The 21852-nt window shown below is 54.4% G+C and overlaps 5 protein-coding genes across 5 annotated transcripts; 2 read left to right on the forward strand and 3 right to left on the reverse strand.

Moving 5' to 3' along the window:
• Positions 1-1716: 1716 nt before the first annotated feature.
• On the reverse strand, positions 1717-3024 carry MDM12 (Mitochondrial distribution and morphology protein 12; the record flags this gene model as incomplete). Its single annotated transcript, XM_049365527.1, has 1 exon — positions 1717-3024. One exon carries the CDS (start codon positions 3022-3024, stop codon positions 1717-1719), a length of 1308 nt encoding a protein of 435 aa, XP_049223328.1.
• Positions 3025-9951: 6927 nt separating this feature from the next.
• On the forward strand, positions 9952-12222 carry CAT1 (catalase A; the record flags this gene model as incomplete). Its single annotated transcript, XM_049365528.1, has 2 exons — positions 9952-10182; positions 10231-12222. 2 exons carry the CDS (start codon positions 9952-9954, stop codon positions 12220-12222), a joined length of 2223 nt encoding a protein of 740 aa, XP_049223329.1.
• A 1047-nt stretch (positions 12223-13269) lies between these two features.
• J4E78_004904 (uncharacterized protein) lies at positions 13270-17711 on the forward strand (the record flags this gene model as incomplete). The annotated part of the gene is made up of 4 exons (XM_049365529.1): positions 13270-13485; positions 13538-13884; positions 14117-15297; positions 15496-17711. 4 exons carry the CDS (start codon positions 13270-13272, stop codon positions 17709-17711), a joined length of 3960 nt encoding a protein of 1319 aa, XP_049223330.1.
• A 295-nt stretch (positions 17712-18006) lies between these two features.
• On the reverse strand, positions 18007-19053 carry J4E78_004905 (uncharacterized protein; the record flags this gene model as incomplete). Its single annotated transcript, XM_049365530.1, has 2 exons — positions 18007-18392; positions 18447-19053. 2 exons carry the CDS (start codon positions 19051-19053, stop codon positions 18007-18009), a joined length of 993 nt encoding a protein of 330 aa, XP_049223331.1.
• Positions 19054-19785: 732 nt separating this feature from the next.
• Positions 19786-21707, reverse strand: J4E78_004906 (uncharacterized protein; the record flags this gene model as incomplete). The annotated part of the gene is made up of 2 exons (XM_049365531.1): positions 19786-21476; positions 21524-21707. 2 exons carry the CDS (start codon positions 21705-21707, stop codon positions 19786-19788), a joined length of 1875 nt encoding a protein of 624 aa, XP_049223332.1.
• Between the last annotated feature and the right edge of the window lie 145 nt (positions 21708-21852).

Below are 21852 nucleotides of genomic sequence, written 5' to 3' on the forward strand. Positions count from 1 at the left end.
TTCGCGCTCAGTCAGCCAGCCTCGCTTGAACGCGGCCTTGTCGGCAAGCCTAACCAGCAGGCACCGTGCATGCACATCATCCAAGTTTCAAAATGTCTGGAGGCCTGATCGGATGTCAACCAGATTAGTGATGGAAACTATAGTTAGCTTGCGATAATTTCATACAGTAGTAACAGATACGCCAGACTGTAGACCGATCAGCCATGGTGTGGTATCGGTACAGATTGACCTCTATGCCGTCCTCCAAAAGGTATGGATGTGCCAAGCTGAAAAGTGTGAACTCTCGGGGCGCCAAAGACCATTGAGGAATGCATAGACGCAGACATATAGGTGGTTTTTATTATTGCATGGGCATACCGCTTCGGGATGTTCTTGTACGACCTCTGTAGTCTTGTCGTCGCAGTACAGCCATGTTCGAGCAATCATCGTCAGATTAAACCATTCAACTTTACCAGAACGTGCTGTTGCTTGCTTGGCTAAAGCAGTTGTAGACGGACGTGACAACTTCCGCCATGCAAGACACGCCATAGCGCCGCAATCCTTGCCGGTACTATGACCCCAAGAGCCTATATGTGACAATAACGGCACAAGGTACGGTAATATTGCGCAAAGCATGCGACATGGTTGTCATCCATTCCAAGGGTTATCGAAACTCTATCTTACGATTGTCCAAGAATAGGTCGCATGTGATTGAGAACATTAGAAGGCGCTCGTGTTTGATGTTGAGAGGCATGAATTTCATCTCAGTTTACGTGGTGAGATTGCGCTACCAGATTGCGAATTGTTGGCATACTGGGATTGGCCATTGCAGTACTCTAGCAGTAAGGTGTTGCGTCAATATGATCGTTTGGGGGAATTGCAGACTCTGTACGGAATCTGTTGGGTCTGATCTGTCGTGCCTCTATATCACTGGTCAGTCGGTACAAAGGCGGTTCAACGACCGGTGAGGTTGAATGCACAACATCGTATGTGGGTATCATTGGCGAAATGCATACCTGTATGCCAGCAAAGGGCGCATGCAGCCAGGGTGATTACAATGAAGGCGGGAATGGCGGGAAACGAGGGACAGGATGCGGCATCGATGATCAACACACATGATAACAAGGTTGATGGGCAATGCGCTAGTTGACGGGACACAACCGCGGTGCGAGGCTTGTCTGTATGGGCCCGATGCCGACGCCGACGGGTAGTGATCTTGACAGGCAGGTTACACTCGCACTAACGGCTCAAAAGAGTGCTTCATTTGTCCTTGTCCCTGTTCTGAAGGTACCAACGTGGCCTAATTCCGTCACACCCGCTGTCAGTAACATAGCTGTCAAAATGCCGTCCCTCATCGCTTCTGCGGGTGCCCATGGTGACTGCAAGTAACCCACGTTCTCGGAGCGTCTGCCGTATGACCCTTGTAGTGAACACAAAGGAAGGGCTTGCTACAAGGCTCTTTGCTGCCGTGAGACACTAGTTTTGTCACTCGGGTGGGGAAAAGCGCTGTTGTGTGACCCCGAAATTGTATGCATGCATGCCGTGTGTTAAGGTCCATAATGGACAGATGAAATGCTGTGCTCGAATGAATCCCATCCACCGTTGGCGGTGAACAATGCCGATGCGGAATGTCACATCGCCATTTCGTTGCTGAGGCTGGCTGGCTGTACATGTAATGTATGTAGCGCATGCAATTATACATACAATCGCTCTTTATGCGGAGCGACTTCCAGAGCTCTAAACGAGGAACGTCCAGAAACTTGGATAGACAAACTCATCTTCGAAGATGCGTCTGACCTGCTCCAGCACGAAAGACTCCACCTTCCCGACATTCTTGAGGACCTGCTTTCCACTGCCCTGGCCACCTATCTCGCTTTCGACTTTGATGTTTTCCAGCAGACCTCCGATCTTGGGTCGTTGCACAGGCCGCGGGTTTTGGCCTTGTGCGTCTGTTTGAAGACCGTTGAAGCCGGTCTCGCCGCCGACTAGAGCATCTGCGTCATCTGGTGACAAGAAACAGAAATGGGCCCGCTTTTTGATGTATGCCAATATCGCAACACCGTCAAAGGTGAGTCCGGTGATGTTTAGCTTAAGAGGAATGCCGACAAAGCTTGGCATCGGGTAATCCAACAGGATTTCCGCTGTCAGTGACATTTTGATGTCGCCGGAGTATTGCACATGTGTCACAACCTGTATGTCATCAGGACTCTTCTCACGCATGCGGTGAGGAGACGCAGACGGTGTCCGCGCATAGCTATGCTGAGAAGTACCGTCGTCTGATCCGGCAAAGGACGGCCTCTTTCCCTCGTCCTGTTGGTGCCTTGAGGAAGGCCTTGAACTTGGATCTGGGTGAGATTGCGGTGTGAGGGTTAGCGAGTTCATGGACGCTGCGTTCCGCAGACGCATATTTGTTGGCGTAGTTGGCCGACCGTGAGGGTTCTCAAGCCAATTATGCAATTGGGCACCAGCTACAGCAGCAAGAGGCGTGGTAGCGCCGGAGAGACCTGCACTCAAAGGTAGATGGAAGTAGTTCATATTGGAGGTGCCACCAGGGATGCCTGGCGTGAGTGCTCCATGAAAGAATGGGCTGCCTAGTTCGTTGGGAGCCAATGACGCGCGTTTCGTGGATGGCCGAGGAAGAGGTTGAAAAGGGCGTAACCTGGTCTGAATGGGAGTGTGTTCCTCCAAGTCTACCTCTCGGCCTCGTTCCCTAGAATGGCTATCCCTTCGTGAACGACTGGGTGGGTTGCTGGAGTCGCGTGACTTGGCGTCATGCTGCGTGTCGCCTTCCTCTGGCCCGTCCCCTTGTTCGTCTGGGTAGTCCTCATCATCCTCGTAAAAGTCAGGTAGTGGGTCGCATATGTCTTTAATCTCAATCTCCGGGGGTACGCTGCCGAAGTCGAATGAGTGCACGTGAACTGAGCGGATGAAGCGTGGCAGCGTCACCTGCTGAAACCGGTCGTGAATGAAGGCGCGTATTGTCTCAGCACGCGCGGAGCCCTCTGCACCGCCTGTGATGGTGTCCCAGTTGATATCAATCGACATGGCTGCGGAGTGGAGGTTGGGGTTGTCGACAGAACATTGAAACTCGCGGCTGCCGAGGCCGAATGAGGAAGCGACTACCGGGCCGAGCGCACAAACGACGCCGAGCAGTCGAACCACTCATCATCCTGACAACGAAGTCATCGCTTGCGCATCTCATTTCTTCACGAAACGTGCGGATGTGATGAGCTATTCGCGTCTGCATCAACACCCTGTCACTCCTCCGACCCCGAGCCGACTAGACTCAACACTTCATAGCGAGACCCGCTGCCGGTGTTGTCTCAAGTTGGCACAGGATGCGACTGCACTCGAGCGAAGGTCGTCTAATTGATGAAGCGAAAGGAGCCGCTTTGCGTCGCTGCACGTACTAGTACAAGCGCCTTGCTGCAGATCGACCATGTGATGTCTCGCGGAATCAAGAGCAAGGGATAGAGTGGTAGTCACAAGGGTCGGCACTGGTACATGCAAAACACCCACCACAGGGGATTAAATTAGACTGAAGATGCCAATTCAGAGGGGCCACGGCGCTCTCGAGTGTCGATTCAATCAACCATACTAGCTTCAACAGCGTGGCGAGAAAAGCCTGATGGGGCCGGTGCACAATCACACGCATGACAAAGGACGCTATTGCTGCGTCTATGTGGCTCAGTCTTCGGTTGAACCGTCAAGGTGGTCAGGCTGAATGCCTTCTAGAAGACGCGTTACCCGGTTGGCTGCAGATGACCAGTGCGGAGCTTGACGCATATCAGGTGCCAATATACAAGAGTCTCGGTTATTTGGCGATCTGGATACATGTCTGCACAGGCCGCGGCTTTGCTGTTGGTCACATGAAAGCAATGCACTCACTTGGACTGGGTTTACTGCGAGAGTTTTCAGGCGGCCATGGAGGCTGAGATACATGTGGCAGCATGGCTGGGAGAGACGCCTCTAAGCTTACGGCGTTGAACATGCTACGGCCCGTCCCTCAGCATGATCGGAGGTGTAATAAGACAGCCATATTTTGAGCATCATACGACGGCGACGCTCCTGTTCCCAGGTTGAGACTTGTGCCCGGTGCACATGCTAGCATGTGCTGCATGACAAGACTGGAGCTTGATTGATGGCATCCTATCACGGGCTTAGAATAGACGGTGCCTTGACCACGTCGTCTCGTTTACCTGGGTATTAGTGCAGGGCTGGTATACAAGGGAGTCAGACCCAATATACAGAGCAAATAGGCGGCTCGCGTGATTGGCGCAGCTCGCCGACGTGGTTCGAGAGCTACATGAAATGTGATTGATGGCATCGCAGAGGCCGTAAGCCAGGGCGATTGGCGAAAAACGGCATTGCATATGTTCCTCATGCGTGATACTGTACCGCAGATCAGCGCAGATTGATTGGGCCGCGACGGTCTCGAGATCCGCGGAGGCGGCGCAATAGAAGAATGGGCTCAACAGATGAATTATGGCAATCCGAGAGAGGACGAAGCGCCCATCTCGGATGCCCAGGGTTTGATTGACTTGCTCGTATACTGGCCGTTTCCCCTCGTGTCAACGTCGCGGAGCGCCAGAGACTGCAGACAGAGATATAGTGATAACAATGACAAGATAAGAAGAGAGAACCGGTGCGGTTCGCCGTCGGCGCATGGCGCGACAAGATTAGGAGAGCGTGGTATCCATGTAGTAAGAAAGCTGCCGAGTGGCACGAGTAAGAAAGTGTCTCGCAACACCAGCCTGTATCCAAAACGCCGGACTTGCGGTGCCCACAGTCCAATTAAGAGACAATACCCAAAGGGGACCAATACTTTTTTGAAATCCGTGACGCCGTGAAATGCAGTCCTAGGGCTAGAGCCTCAATGGGGAGCTAGCTGTGTATCAGGGCCAGAGAGTCGCGCGACGAGAAGCTAAGAGAGAGGAGGTGCTTGGAATGCGAGTGCGAAGGCGGGCTCGATGCGTGCGACTGGCTGGCCGTGATGGGGTATCGTGCGAATAATTTGACGGGAGTACACTATAGGACGAGGGGGGTTAGACACGTGTGACGCGTAGGGTTTGGGGAGGGTCGGGCGCACCTGTCTCAATGGTCGCATCTATCACACTTCTCGTCGTGCTTGACGGTCTTGGTGTTGCAGACGCCGCAAGGAGCTGTTCTTGACGTCGCGCATGGCGCCTTCTCAGCAATCTCGTGGCCGCAGCCATATTTGTGTACGACCTTGGTGCACATGTTGGCGGGGGCCGGCGAATGGGGCAGGCGCGGTCGTACGGCGGGGGTAGCGCCTTCTGCAGCGGCGTGGGAGACGAGGAAGGCGGGGTGGCAGCTTGGGGGCGCTGATTGGCTGGCGGACGGGAGCTCTTTCTTCTTGCAGGTGAGGGCGAGACTGCCGTGCGGAGCGCAGCTCAACGGGCTCGCGGGGAAGCAGAGGAGAAGACGGAGTTGGAGCAGGAAGAAGAAAGGCAGGCCAAAAAACAAGCGTGACGCGGAGAAGATAGGCGGCCGGCGGAGGTATCAAAGCTTGTTGGCGGGCGTGGGATGGTGCTGGACTGGTCGGGGAGGAGAGCAGAAGAGCAGCAGCAGGGTAGGTCTACTTGGTCGAGCGGGTGAGGAATTGGTCGGAGCGTCCAGAGGGGATGCAGCGGGCAGCGTGGAGAGTTTTATAACTTCGACATGGCAGCGAGCCAGTCTGACGGTACGCTCCAAAGCTCTTAGATTACCTTCGCTCCCGTTTGCAACAAGACGCGACAGTCTTGTACAGCCGTTGGCTCCGTGCGGAAAGGCAAGCACATACATACGCGGAGCTACTAGCCTTGACGCCTAGCTGCAGCCAGCAAGCCAGCATCGCATCAGCCAGGGTGATCCCGCCTCCTTGTCGAGCGCCAGTGCTGTGACCAACACGCCGTGAATGGCCCAATCGCCGTGCCTGGACACCCGACGACCGTTGCTCTCCTCCTTCACCTGCACACTTGCGGAGTCAACCCGGCACTTTGCCAGGAAACACCCGCTGCGCCAGCTCCGATGCTCGTCCATTTCCATTCATCTGCGCCTGAGGTACTTGGATACCACGCAAACAGGACATGCAACGCCAGCACTCTCGCCGCGGCAGCACATTCCCTTGGCTGGTCGGATGAGGGCCCCGTGCATCAGACCATACAGGGCTGACTCTCTCGTCTGCATCTTACTCGTACGGTACAACATGTGCTGTTGATGGACGTTGACCTCCACTACTGCAACAGTCCGTTCGTTGCAAGGCTAGTTGCAACATTGTGCCAGACGGATAGCCGCATGCTCGCCTGTGACGCCAATGTGGATATCGCCAACTGACCTCAGTCGCATTGTCGGCGGCCAGCGCCCGAGTCTGTTTGCGCGTCCTGACTCACGCCCCGACTCAAGCAGAAGTGGTCGTCGACCAAATAAACGCACCCTGGTTCTTGTCGCGACCGCACATCGCTGGCACATGGCACCCTTGTGAATGCAATTCGACATGATGAAAACACGCCCGGGGCTCTACAGTCCTCGTCATGCGCTGTCGATTCCAGCGCGACGGACACCACGGGTGGAACATTGGAGGCAATAATAAGGGCCGTCCTTGCATAACGTCAACGCAACTCCACGACAGCTACCTTAGGGCGAGGTCAAGTGAAGCGTCTGCTGTCGAGTCTAGTTGTTCGGTGGGCCAAATTTGGACGCAAGCTTTAGCGTAGTGATTGCGACCTACGCCCATGATTCGAGACGAGATGGAAACGTCCTCACCTCAGTCGCCTACCCAATTTAGAACCCTGGCACCAAACGAACTGCGGATTGCAAACATCTAGCCGACATCACGCCCGCCAAATGAGCCACCACGTCAGCGCCGGTATGAAGGGGATCGTGGTTGAGCCGGCTTGCGCAGCTGGCCCGTCGCTCACCAGACGTGATGACTGCCCGTCTCCACATCCCGGCAACAGTACGAGCAGTCACCTGGAGCGCAAAGCCATCCTACACGAATGGACACGTCCCCTTACGGACCGCGATCGAGATACAGGCGCTACTCGTCGCATGCTGTGTACCTAGCCTGTCAAAAAAATGTGTTGCACAAGCAGTCTCCAACGGGCGACAGGGGTAGTTTTGCACGCTACGCCCGACGTGGCCTAGCCTCACGGCCCGCTCTTACCTGATCGACTTGTGCGACCTGGAGCTCCACAAGTGCAGATGCGCCGTCGGTGATCAAAAAGCAACGCGGACTGTTTCGTTTTGCGAGACGCAGGAATCAAGTCCGCGCGACTGCAGAACTGGCGCGCAGAAGCAACCTACGTCTTTCTACCTGCAACAATCCTGTAAAGTCTGTTGCCCTCGCCTGGGGGGCTATCGCCCACTTGGGCCAGGGTTGTGTTTCGGCAGATCCATCCACGTTTGAGGCACGGAGGCTCGCGGCTGTAAGATTAAGATGTGACTCGTTTTCCCCTTTGTGTGTGGCTTGTCCCACGTCTCCACGCATCACAGCAGCCTCATGTCACCTGCTCCGGCTGTTGCTCGGCAGTCGACCACACTCGAGAGCTGATCAACGATCAGCATCGTCCGCAGATCAGTGCAGTACAAGGTGGAGATTACGAGAAGAGCCACACCAGTGCCCATGCGAGTGCCGGCCGATTCACGCACAATTCTCAAAGGATCACTTGCGACTCAGCGCCGTTCAGGTCAGCCTGGCGGTAATCTCCAGGATGCGCATCTCGGTTGCGCTTACCACACGCGAAGGCACTAGCTCAGGCCACGCTATGCCACGGTGCGCTTGTGACAGCGGCCCTATCCTTACATTCTTCCGCTGACCACAAAACCGTTGGCAGCTCCTCTCGCTAGCATTCCTATCAGGATAGCAATTGCTAAGAGGCACAGCACGCCCCACTCCACCTGTACATATATCAAGACCGCCGCCATGACTAGCACCAAAGCCATGCGTCAACCTCGGCGTACGCCTGATCAGCAACTATGAGGACCGGGGCTGCCCCGCCTCATGACGGACAGGGTGTCTCGTCTACTCTCGGCACCGTTATGACTTCTTGGTTATTATCGACGACATCATAAGCAATCTTACATGTTGTTGAGACTCTTCCCTTGTCAGCTCATCTACAGTACGGCCTGCATCCGAAACAGAAAGCTCGCTGGCATAGGGCGAGAAAGAATATAGTTGCACATGCAGCTAGGATGCAGCTCCACAGGAGATGCATCCATGGACAGCGGTAGTTACCGGAATTCAGCTCCAGAGCCCATTGCAGCCTCACGGTGCGTACAAGCTCCGCATAAATGTTGCTCATCTATATCCGTACTCGAAAGCATTGGACACTGAAACCGATAAAGCTTGTGGGGTTAGCAGCAGATCATCAATACTTAGAAAAGCGGCCAAACGGGCGTTTTGCGCACCCTTTCAGGCAACGACAACATGAACGACATAAGGGTTATATCGGAAGTGCCTGCCTTAGCACAAGCCAACGGTTAGTTCACTGATGTGATAAGATATAATTTGGATGCTCGCATTCATATCACTCCTCTAAGCGAAAGCGAGGCTTAGGCTACTGACGTACCGGTTCCATTGCCAAAATGCCGACGAGAGAGTTTTTCCGCCGTTTGACAACTGTAACTTCCGGAAGCCGCGGAGGCCTTCGGTATAGATGCAAGGTACAATAGACACGCACAATGCCTGTCGATCATCAGGCAAAGCGACCGAGCAGGCAATGCTAACCACTGCAAAACGTACTCGTGGCTCATTGGCGGAAGGATTGTCCGGAACATCACGGCTCATGGCGGATGCAGGATGCGGCAAGACCATTTGCTGCTACTAATTTGCGAAACACCATCGGCAAATAACATAGATCAGCGTCGACACATCGTGACTTTGGAGATAAGCCAGTCGCATATACACGCTGTGCAAAATAGGCTAGCAGATGATTTTGTGAAGCGCGCTATCAACGCTTCGCAATCCAGTGGCCTACTGTGCGAAAAAGCAACCCCGGCATTAGCGTAGAGCGGCCTACTCGAGTTGCATGAAGCTGCAAAGCGAGCATTGATCCAGGAAAAGTTCCGGACGTTATGTGTGGCTATAGACGCGTAGTCATCCGGCTTTCGCGGTTCGCCAAGATCAGGTCACGCGGCGGATGTGCGTTTCGCACGCAAGCCAACGGTCGTCGTAGTGTCCGGCGTTAATGGTGAGTTGCTAGCTCTAGGAAAGTTTGTCGGGGAAGATGCGATAGGGTTTAGGAGCCAGGAGCGAGTGCGAAAGCTTATGTGCCGGACCATGCGTAGCCCGACGAAGCCTGAGAACTCGTCTTCGTCGCCCTCAATAATCTGGACCTTCTTCTTGCGACACCCTCCCTTCGCGCCTGAAGCTGTCGCAGCCCAGAATATCGTGATGATCTGTCCTGGCACATGCAGCTGGTGGGGGCGGTGCGGGGCATCCACACGTGGGCCTCTTAACGGTTTTCCATCATTGACGTCACAGCAGGATATTTGCGAGCAACGGCATTTTTCACACTCGCGGACGACTCGGTCTTGGTTCGCTAGAAAGAAAATGTAGTGGCGGGTTCAAGGATGGGCTTCAGCAAAGGCCATTTCTCAGCATGCGATTCTCGAATGGCAGGGACTAGCTGCCGGGTACATGGCAAAGTTGAGTCTCGCGTGGCACATCGGCATCGCTCGGCAGTCGATGCAAACGTTCAATCACGATGATCGAACATCATCTTCTTTGCCATTGGCTGAAGTCCACAGACTCCACTTTCAAGCGCGTCGCAAACACGCAGTCGCTGTCCTGATGGAGCTGTGCGGTAGAGGCATTAGGCAACTCCAAGCCGAAGTGCAGCGAACACACGTCGCTATGACGTCGAAAAGTAAACAGTCCCGGCAGTACAAAGACGGGCGCGGCGCGCGCAGCAAACGGCCACCACACCGATTGACATCGCCAATCGACTCAATCTTTGCACACTCGACAAAATGGCGTCCGAAATCATAGGCAACGTCGCAGAGAAGGCCAAGGGCCTCACTGGCGAGAAGACTGGCAAAATGGCCCAGCTCGCAGCCGTCACCAAGGATGTACACGACGACAAGTGGCGCATCACCAGCGACTTCGGTGTCAAGCAGAACAACACCGACGACTGGCTGAAGGTAGCGACCGATGACCAGACCGGCCCCTCCCTTTTGGAGGACCACTTCGCTCGTGAGAAGGTATGCAGACCAGACCTGGCCACCAAGACCGCGTAGTAACAGTGTCAGATCCACCGCTTCGACCACGAGCGCATTCCCGAGCGTGTTGTCCACGCCCGTGGTTCCGGCGCCTTCGGAAAGTTCACTCTCTTCGAGTCGGCCGAAGACGTTACTTCAGCTGGCGTCCTTACCGACACATCGCGCGAGACCCCCGTCTTCCTACGATTCTCCACTGTACTGGGTAGCCGTGGCTCTGCAGACACCGTGCGCGATGTTCGCGGTTTCGCCGTAAAGTTCTACACAGAGGAGGGCAACTGGGACATCGTTGGCAACAACATTCCCGTCTTCTTCATCCAGGACTCCATGAAGTTCCCCGATGTCATTCACTCCGGCAAGCCAGAGCCTGACTGCGAAATCCCCCAGGCACAAACTGCACACAACAACTTCTGGGACTTCCAGTACATGCACCCAGAGGCGACGCACATGTTCATGTGGGCCATGTCCGACCGTACCATCCCCCGCTCATACCGCATGATGCAGGGTTTCGGTGTCAACACCTACACACTCGTCAACGCCAAGGGCGAGAGGAGCTTTGTCAAGTTCCATTTCACACCCGAGCTCGGTGTACACAGCTTTGTGTGGGACGAGGCACTCAAGATAGCTGGTCAAGACCCTGATTTCCACCGCAAAGACTTGTGGATGGCTATCGAGAGCGGCGCCTACCCCAAGTGGAAGTTTGGTATCCAGGTTCTCCCAGAGTCTCGCGAGCACGACTTCGACTTTGACATTCTGGATGCTACCAAGGTCTGGCCTGAGGAGCTGGTGCCTATCCGATACATTGGTCAGCTCGAGCTGAACCAGAACCCCGACGAGTTCTTCACCCAGACTGAGCAGGTCGCCTTCTGCACAAGCCACATTGTCCCTGGTATCGGCTTCAGTAACGACCCTCTCTTGCAAGGACGCAACTTCTCCTACCAGGACACTCAGCTCTCTCGTCTGGGTATCAACTGGGAAGAGTTGCCAATCAACAAGCCAGTTTGTCCCGTCATGAACTTCAACCGTGACGGTGCCATGCGCCACACCATCACCAAGGGCAAGGTCAACTACTGGCCTAATCGCTACCAGACCGTGCCCCCTGCCACCGAGAAGGAGGGTGCTTACATCGACTACCCAGAGAAGACCGCCGGTATCAAGGCTCGCATGCAGAGCAGCAAGTTCAGGGAGCACAAGAACCAGGCCGAGCTCTTCTACAACTCCATGTCGGAGAACGAGAAGATGCACATGAAGGACGCTTTTGCCTTTGAGCTCGACCACTGCGACGACCCTGTGGTCTACAAGCGCCTCTGTGAGCGTCTCTGCGAGATCGATCTTGAGCTTGCTCAGACTGTTGCGGAGATGGTTGGTAGCGATGTGCCCACTCAACAAACTCGCCCCAAGCACAACAAGAAGGCCAAGGGTCTATCGCAAATGGATTTCATGCCCGAGAAGCCTACCATTGCCACCCGCATGGTCGCTATTCTCATTGCTGATGGTTACGACAAGGTCGCTTACAACGGCATCAAGGCCGCCCTGACCGCTGCCGGCGCCCTTCCCTTCACCATCTCTCCCAGGAGAAACAAGATCTTCGCCGAAGGTGAGGACAAGAGCGGCTCCGGCGTTGTAGCAGACCACCACCTTGAGGGCCAGCGCTCCACCATGTACGACAGTGTCTTCGTGCCTGGTGGCGCCAAGTCCATCGAGACCCTGCGCAAGAATGGCCGCGCTGTTCACTGGATCCGCGAAGCTTTCGGTCACTTGAAGGCGATCGGCGCTACCGGCGAAGGCGTGTCGTTCATCAAGCAGGCTGTCGACCTTCCCGGCATGGAGTTCTCGGCTGCTGCTGATGTTGTCAACAGCTATGGTGTTGTCACTGCTGCTCAGGTTCACGCCGATAGCTTCAAGGAGGCTGTCAACATGGCCAAGGAGGCCAAGGACTTCACCAGCGCGTACCTGTTCAGCATCTCGCAACACAAGAACTTTGAGCGCGAGACTGCTGGGCTTAACCAGATGGCTGCCTTTTAAGGCGTGATGGGAAGAGAATGATGATGATACGAGGCCAAGAGATCCTTCCTTTCATGAACGTAGATAATTTTCAATGATACCACATGAACAATTTCACACGAGATTCCAAGCCACTCATGTTCCTTTTTAAGCTACCAAGATTATATTCTATGATGCGAGAGCGAGCGCCTGCCATAAACAGCAGAGATGGCGTCCATCATCTATAACTCTGCCAGCAACTATAGGCGCCGTCGCGGCTTTCACACACTTCGACTTTTTTTCTATGTTCACATTGACCCAGACAAAGGATCGAAAACGATGCGAGGGTGGTTCAGCTTCGAGGTTGGCTGCACGTCGACTAACTAGTGTACATGGCGTATCGCTAGAGCAGAAGCTATGCAAGTCCAGGGAGATGAGTATGCGATCCTGATGAATAGCACATTGTCAAGAGGGCAGCTAAACCTCAATATGGGGATGAGTCCAAGTTCGCGTTCTCCGTATCTTCTGCAGCTCAGCCACACGCCCCACTTTCGGCTAACCCCATCTGGACGCGCAGCGAGAAAAGGGCGTTACAGCAAATTAGCGCTTACGAATGTGCGGCCGTTTCTTTTCGACCCCGACACTGAACTTCACGACGGGTCCGAACATCATCACTATTTGGCACTCCCCACATTGGAAGCGCCTTGAGAAAACACAAGGCGGCTGGAAAGATTCAGGAGGTTTGCCAAATTCCACAGGTTTCCCAGCGCCACAATCGTGTCTCGAACGACCGTCTTGGCGAGGTCGTAAAGTTACCGCGAATCCCCACTAATCGTCTGACCGGTTGCCTAAACCTTGGATCTCCATCGCCCTTTCCCAGAGCTGAAGGGCTGCGTGGATGACTCCGAAAGCGACTGCAACACTCGTGGGCGCAGCGCCCTTTGATCTAAAATACTGAGCGACAAGCCTCAGGCTCCTGAACACTCACTTTCCATCATTTTCGCTCACGCTCTTTCTTTGAGCCCGTGATTGCTAACCGTCTACTACGACGAAATTGAACGCCCTCTGACAAATACACCACACATAGTCATGGACCATCAGGGCGCAGGTTTCGCCTTTGACACCAACATGGATTTCAGCAACATGTTTGCGACGCCGCAGCAGCAGCAGTCGTACACGCCAGCGGATAACACTTCTGGCTTCTTCTTCGCTGACGAGGGTATCGATACTTCTGCATCATCATCTTTCATTGATCCGGCTGTATTCGAAACCAACCCTCAGCAGTGCACAATGCAACAGAGTCTGGTAAGCTGATTGTTCATTTCGCCATATCGCATACTTGCTAACCATGCGGCAGACCTTGGATGACACCTCGGCGACCCCAGCGTGGATGGCACAGCTCACACCTGATATGCAGCTCCAACATACCGCGAAGGCATACCCACCTACACCACTTCACTCATTTGATGCCATGCCTACGCAGTTTAATGTGCTTGGCAAGCGGCCGCTGCAGCTTGAGACGCAGGACTACCCTCAATCTAAGCGTCACGCAAGCTTTGATTTCCCATTATTCCCAACACCTCCTGCAACAACGACATCCAGCTGGGGTCTGGAGGCGACCCCGCCCGTGGCCGTAGAAGGTCTTCCAGATGAGGCAGCCGATGTCTGCGCAACGTGGTTCCATAAATACAATGTGCTGCCCAGGTAAGCTCATGACCCTCCGACAAAGATTGTTCAGCCAGACGGATACCACGGCGAGAGGGGAGTCTGTCTATACATCTATGGGGTGCACGGAGCTGTGTTTCGTGGTCATCTCCGAGTCATACACACTCATGTACCCCCCTGGCTGGCGACTTCCTCCTCAGCTTCGATATCATGTAGCGCATACGTGTTTGTAAGACCAGAGTAGTGTTCATCAATGCTAACAATTCAAAAGCGATAGGCACATCGACTCACTAAGCCAGCTCACCGGTGAGCCTGCAGATGCCATCCGAAGCTGGTTTGGTCAGCTCTTGAAGCAGGGCATGGGTGGCAACCAGAGCGATTCGGCCTACAAGTCCCAAACGGCACTCATCCAACAAGACCGGCAGCAGAAGCAGCCAGAACTCTTTTGGGATGATCAGTCGTACCAAACAGAGCTTTCGGGGGCATACACTGCTTATGGGAACACGATACAACAAGCACTTGGAGAGACGGTCACCCCCGGCTCGTCACCAAATTGCGACAATACTACCGTCACCATACAGCCAGTCACCACACGGGGTAAGAAACGGTGCACACCTACCGAAGACCTGGAGTTGCTCGGTAGGGATCCCAGAAAAATTTACCAGTGCACTCGGAAATGCGGCAAGCGGTATGGCCGTAAGAATGACTGGAAGCGGAATGAGGAAGAAGGTTACCCATGCAAATCATGGGTCTGCAGCCTGTGTACAGTCGGGGGTGTCGATAACGTTCGACCGTGCTTCAGAAAGTACCACTTTGTCCAGCATTTCCGCAATATCCACCCCGAGATGAATGCGGAGGACTTCGACGAGGCCAGCACCGTGTACTCCGAGACCGAATTCCCACGCAAGTGTGGATTTTGCCGACATCGCTTCGAGACGAGACAAGAACGAATAGATCACATTGCGGATCACTTCAAGCAAGGCAAATCTATGCTTGACTGGCGCGACGAGGAAGACAACGACAGCCTCGATTCCGCAGACGACGACAATGACGACGGGCCAGGCGATGGCGGCTTCGGTGGCAAGCCTTCCCCTCAACCGCCTTTCCATCCACAGGGTGACGGTGGCTCCAAACACACTGGCTCGGGCGGCAGCGGCGGCTCTGCAGGCCAGTCATCAAGCGGCGGATTCTTCCAATTCCAGCTCTCACAACTCGGTGAGAGCCAGTTGTATTGTGCGGACCAACTTATCAAACCCACTACACTTTCGCCGAACATCTCTCAGTCATCGATCTCACCTGAGAGGGATGCAACAGCATCGCTCGGCGTCTCAAGTGACCAGCAACTACTGCAAGTCAGCCACATTGCGACAGAGGAAGAACACAAGAATGCTCTGGCCGGCGATGTGCTCTCCCAGTCCGTGAGGAGTGTACTCCTGAACTCATCCTCAGGCAGTAGAACGGATGCTCGACTATCAGAACACCCTCACTGGAAGTATTCCAGGGCTGATGTAGCCGCTGCTGCTCCAGGGTCATCTTCTGCACCTCTCTCCAGCCCAGAGTATCCAGATATTCAGCATTCGGACGCATCATTGGATACGAAGCCAATCATTTCAACTCAAGACAGTACGGCTGTGACACTATCTAGGACAGAAATACGTCCATCAACGACGTCATTCCTAAGTGTCAAGCTTCTGGGCTCCGGTGGCTTTAGTACGGTCGACGAAGTCGTACATCAGCAAACGGGACTCCACGTCGGTCGCAAGACACTCAAGAACCGTGACCAGAACGCGATTGCGGAGCTCAAGAAGGAAGTCAGCGTTCTTCAGAAGCTTCGCCACCCTCACATCATTCGATTCCTTGGGGCCTATTCCAGAGGCGACAAGATGTCGATCCTCCTCTCACCCGTCGCGGAGACAACACTTGCAGGATGGCTGCAGCGAACAGCGCTACAGAAGCCTGCCAACCTGCCAGAGACTATTACCAAGATGTTTGGCTGTCTTGCCTCGTCAGTGAGGTATCTCCACGAGCAGCGACCTGTTGTCAAGCATATGGATATCAAGCCTCAGAACATCTTGATCGTAGAAGGCGATCAGGAATTCCCACACGTCGTGCTCAGCGACTTTGGTGTCAGCTCCGCAGAAGAAGTGGGCGACGACCAGCGCAAGCCGCTAACACGTCAATACATCGCCCCTGAAGTCTTTGAGGGCTTTACTCGCAAGCAGGCAGCTGACATATGGAGTCTTGGTTGTGTCTTCGCCGAGATGGCGTCTGTATCGTTCAGCCAATGCAACACGGGATGGTTAGCTTTCCGCAAGACATTCAGCGGTCGTACTGGCAAGCACTACTGGCAGGACGTCTCCGGTATACAAGACAAGCTTGCCGCATTCCTGACTGAGGCAAATACTACGACGGAGCAGACCGTTGTGCGTACGCTTCAGACCATGCTGAGTGCCGATCCAGATGAGCGGCCGGACGCACGATCATTGACCATGATCTTTACTCCCGCACCATGCTGTCTCAACTGGCCGAACGACAAGGCGACATACCCTGGTCCACAAGAGGAACTTGGTGGAGTAGAGACGCTTGCTCACCAAGGCGGCGACGAAACCTGCTGCCATTCCCACGCTCACGGCAAGAACAGCACCGAGTCAGAGCCTAGCCTTTTGAACGCGAAGAGCTGGCTAGACGAGTGTACACACACTCACGAAGCTTGTCACCATACAGCAGAGCGCGATGCCAGCAACCTACCCACACGTCTGATCGAGATTCTTCCGGGAAGTCCGGGCGATGCAATTCGCGCGAGAATTGTTCAGACCGACAGCCTGAAGTCGTCTACCGAATATGTTGCCTTGAGCTACGTATGGGGCGACAACCAGCCAGTACTCTCCAGCAGCACGCTGTTGAGCATGCGAAGTGAGCTGCCTCTAGGAACACTCCCGATGACAGTCGCGAATGCGATTGCGACAGCACATCGCCTGGGCCACAAGTATTGCTGGCTAGATTCACTATGTGTGCTTCAAGATTCGGAAGAAGACAAGGAACAAGAGTGCACGAGGATGGCGTCGACCTTCCGTAACGCAGCACTGACAGTCGTACTTGACCAGTTGACCGGCGAAGTGGTCATGTCGGGCATACCTGAAAAGAACTACCCGGCGTCCTTACTTGGATCAGCAAACAGCCCAAGCCCGACTCCAGGTCGACAGCCGGCTTCTGCCTTGCTTCCAGCTGGCATTCTGACTACACCCAACTTCGGCTGGGATACACGTGCATGGGCACTACAAGACCGCCTACTCAGTCGACGCTTCCTCCACTTGGGTGAACAGTTGTACTGGGAGTGCAACACGCTCAAGGCTTCTGAAACCTTCCCCCGCGGTCTCTCAGCACTAGTCTGGGAGAAGGTGCATACGGAATTTGACCAAGGTATACTGTCTACGCCAATCGCTGCCGCAAATGGGAATAGCAAGAGCAGCAATGCAGTCCAGCTAATGCTGAACGGCCTCGACGACGACTATCTGGACAATCGGAAAGACCGGACCTGCGGTGCCAAACATGTCTGCTTTTCTGCAAACACCGAGCCGCATCACGCACTTCCATTGGCAATTCCTCTGCGCGAATGCCAATCATCACACAAGCAAGGCGACAGTGTCGTGAATGGGATAGAAGGCGACCAAACTCAAGGGTCGAAATCGATTTCCATGTGCCAGTTTCGCAGGAGTGGGAGTAAGACTGGGAGTCGTCGGCTCAACAAAGCGTGTTTTCAGACGAAAACACTACCTGGACAGAACCCAGGTGGAGGGGAAGATGAAGAGATGAGTGGTGGAATTGCGAATGGGAATGCATATGGGAACGGGAATGGGATGACTTAGGTCGGTGGTTTTGCGCACACTCGTCTCTCTCTCTTCAAGGAAAGATTCGAGATTGGGTTCCTATTTTCTTTGTTGTGTTGAGTTTTACGAGTGCTAGTTTATGACCATGAATCAATGTATTGATTTCATCTATTTCACATTTGTGCCATGCCGAGTGAGTCGTGATTTGAAGAGAACAGTCCAGTAGGAACTTCATCGGGTGGCACAAACTGCATACATCCGCAACCCATATATTCATATACAGCAACTTCCCCGAAGGAAGGTCTTCACCAGACGCCCACCACACATTCAGCCCTCACGTCTCCGGCCTAACCCTCCCCCTCCTCTCCCTCATACCCTCCACCCTCCGCCTATCCTCCTCAAACTTCCTCTTCAACAACCCCTCAGCCTCCTTCCTCCTCTCCCTATTCTGGAACCTATAAAAGTCATCCGTAGCCCTATGATTCCTCTTCCGCTCATCCAACTCAGCCTTCTTCTTCTCCGCCTCTTCCAGCCTAGCCGGCCCAACGCGACCGCCTCTTGTAACCGTCATGAAGCCTTCCTCGTCAGGAACAGACCGGGACGTCTTGCGAATGCGGTTCCGCGCTGTCTCGAGGGCGTTGAATTGGGTGAGGTAGGCGTTTAGCGAGGCTTGGAGGAGGGTGGGGGTGGGGTAGATGAGGGAGTTGTGGGATTTGTAGCCTGTTGTTCTTGGGTTAGACGTGGAATGAGTGTGAGGGGATTGTGGAGACTTACGCTCAACGCCTAGTCCTTCTCCTCCCTTCCATGATATGTCTCTGCCTTCTTTTACGGCCTTTTGGATCTCCTTCAGAGCACCTCTCGCGCTCTTCTTGTCTACGAAGACAACGACGGCGCCGCTCCCGCTCTTACGCACTTCGCTGTTCCATAATCGTGGTAGCGCGCTCTCGGCGTCTTCCACCACACCCTCTGCTATCACAGCCGCGTCGTCGGTCCTCTTCCTCTTCTTGCCTCTCGAGGTAGCTGAGTCGTCTTGCGTGGTAGGCTTGTCGCTCTTCCAGCGCTTGTGCATTGGTTGCGCGGGGACCGAGGCATCGAACTCGACGCGCTCGACCATGGAGCCGCCTAATTGTTCTTGGAACAGCGCGCGGATGTTGCGCTCGGAGGCATCGATGGGTATGTTTGCGACGAAGAGGCTGCGCTCGTCATCGGCGGTGGGTATGCTGGGCGCATGTGGTTTGACGTAGATGTAATGCTTTGCATCGTTGCAGTGCGCTGGCAGACCAGACAGTGTGGGTAATGTGAGGGGAAGGACGGTGAAGTCGGCGACTGTTTTCGGTGTTGCTTTAGACTTCTTCGTCTTTGGCGGCGCTTCGGGTGCCATTGCGGGTGTGGGTTGCGACGGGCGGCGCTGTGTGGTTGGAAGGAGTTTCGGTCGGCCTTCGAGAGGACTTGGTGTGAGACTTTTTACAGATCGCTTCGGGCGCAATATGTAAGAAGCGCGCCGACTCAGTACTTGAGGGTGCAAATGCTGGTGTGGAGGTTTGTGTGTCCGCGCAAGTCGAGCTCGTGGTGGAATTCCGTTCACGAAATTTTGGCAGGGGTGTCACGGCCGCGTTAGCGCAGCCGGCCGCCCACGCTCTCACTGCCTTCCAGATGAGCCATGAATTTGTTGTCTATCACGCTTGAACAATGCCAGACATGTGCTGATTCGAATTAGACATAATATTCGTATATGGGGACTATCGGTATGCAAGCAAACGAATTGCAGTTTTGAAATGGCACTAGATACATGCAGATGCTATGGCGAGCCATGCGTGAGCAGGGCAAGTAAAGCAACAAAGTGGATATCAATGGGAATCATAATTCGTAACGACGGTGAAAGGCTGTCTCCTATCAGGGTGTGGTGATCGACCGGGCATGGTTGCGTTTTGGCCAAGCCGAATAAGCAAGTGGCAAGACGCAGTAATCATGCGCTTGGGGTCGCAACGCCATTTTGTAAGCGTAATCTGTGAGGGTGTAGTCTAGGATGAGATGGTCATCCCCGTTCTATATGTGCAGCGAAAGAGCGGTGTAGAGAGATGTGGAAGTCGATTGGATGTTAGACTTCGGTCGCTCAGTTGAAACCTCCTGGAATGCTCTTCATCGGGGACTCTGGAAGCGAGTGGAAGGTGTCGTCCTTGTCCTCCTTCTTCTCGTCATCAGGTGAGGGCTCGTGAGAATACTTGGGCTTGAGCCTGTTGCCAATCTGCTCGAGTCTGTTGTCTTCTACGGAGGACAGAGAAGAAGTTGAATCACCGCGCATAAGCGAGGGGGTTGATTCCGGGCTATGCTTCGGTACGGTTGGAGAGTTCAGGGACCCGTCTGAGTTCGTTGAGACGCGGTTGCGGAATGGATTTCTGACCGGTAGAGCAGGCGGCATTGGCTTGGCAACTTGGACGACGCGTGCGCGAATGGCTTGTGGGGCAGCGGCCTGGTGGACCTCGTGGACGATTGGCTCTTCCTCAAACTCATCTTCCTCCTCCTCTTCGTCTGATTCCGAATCGGAACTTGACTCGGAATCATGAGCCTCTTCAGTGGCTATGGAGTTCCGAGGAGAGCCGTCGGACTTTGGGCCGGCAGCTTTGTCTGTCTTTGTTCCTGCAGCGTTAGGTGTTGCTTCTTCGGCCTGTCTGTCTACACTCCTTGCTCGTGGCGGAGTAGCTTGCTCGACCCTGGTTTCGGGTACTTCCACTATGGGAGGAGTAGGTGTGCGTGCGACGCTTGTTCTTGGCGGCAGCGTGGGGGGCGACTTCCTGATGGTCGGAGGTGGTGGCGGTAGATCGTCGGTCTGGGTGCTCATGTCAACTGTTGGCGTCCGGGGTTCCAATACGCCGCTGATGGTGCTTGTGCGCCAACTCGTTGGCCGACTGCCAGCATAGCTCGAACGGTCCATGCTTCTCCGGAATGTAGAATTTCTGAAAGTGTTGTAGATGGGGCTTGTGGGGCTCGGCTTGAACTCGAATTGTTCACTTGCCGGACGGCTGTGTGTGCCTGCTTCCCTGATCTCTAGACCAGCTTCTTGTAATGCCAGTACGCCATACGGGTCGGGGTCAACAGCGTCTGGAATACCAAATGTCTTGTCTTCCGGACCTGTAATCTCAAAGTCGGCAGGCGGCGCCTCGTCTGGTATCAAAGTCTCGTCCACGTCCGTATCGCCTTGAGCCGATTTCAGAGTCTCCATGAGTCTCCTTATCTCGTAAGGCGGGTGCCTCACTTTGCCTGCCAAAATGTCTTTGACTCCTATGCGTTCGCCGTAAAACCGTTCGTTCTCGTCTGTTCGCTCGATGATGATAGTTCCGTCTAATTGGAGGCCAGCATAGAATCCTCGCGATTTGATATACGTGAATAGTGGTGACTGGCGCTTGTGGATCTCCGAATCCAGTATGCCGCCAACACCGGCTGGACCTGCGACTGCACTGATTTCACCTCCCAATGTGCAGCGGATGGACTGGAATGCCTCCATGGCCTTGTCGGAGTTGATGACAATCACGCAGTCGTAAATGTCTACGCCTACGAGAAAGCCTACACCCACGGTGTGCATCATGATGCCTGACGGGGGTGACCATGTTCCATCGGCCTTGCGTGCGACCAATATGCCGGCTCCGCCAGATCCGGAGACCCAAAGGCCGGACCGCATGGTCGTGAATATGCATAGGCCTTTGGCATTCTGGATGACCTTGGAGGGTATCTTCTTGAGGACTCGTTGTTTTCCCTTGGGGACGTCGGTGGTGACGGGTCGGTCTTCTTCCTGGTAAAAACCATCCTCTGCGGACGTGTTAGTACTTGGCGGGATGCATCGGAAGTTGACGTACTGCAGAAGCTTTTGAGGATCCTCGCAGCCTTGTCCGACTCGATGTCTAGCGTTGTAGGCCAGAAGGCTTCAGAGCCGACCTTGTTGGACAGTCGATTGACGGGGGCACCGAGCTTGTCAACCCACGTGTAGACCTTGTCGAAACCTTGCTTTGACTGCGTCTTCGCGGTGGACCAGAGCGCCATGACGGCGGGCTATCGACGAGCAGCACTACGTCAGAGGTGGGCCGAGGGGTATGAGTGCGCAGCAAGCAGCATTACACATTAGAGATGAGAAGCATTCAAGTAGGACAACGCGCACGAGAAAAGGCAAAGAGTAGGGTCAGGCGAC

Source organism: Alternaria triticimaculans (assembly GCF_023758025.1).
Source record: "Alternaria triticimaculans strain BMP 0046 chromosome Unknown scaffold_5, whole genome shotgun sequence".
Lineage (NCBI taxonomy): Eukaryota > Fungi > Ascomycota > Dothideomycetes > Pleosporales > Pleosporaceae > Alternaria > Alternaria triticimaculans.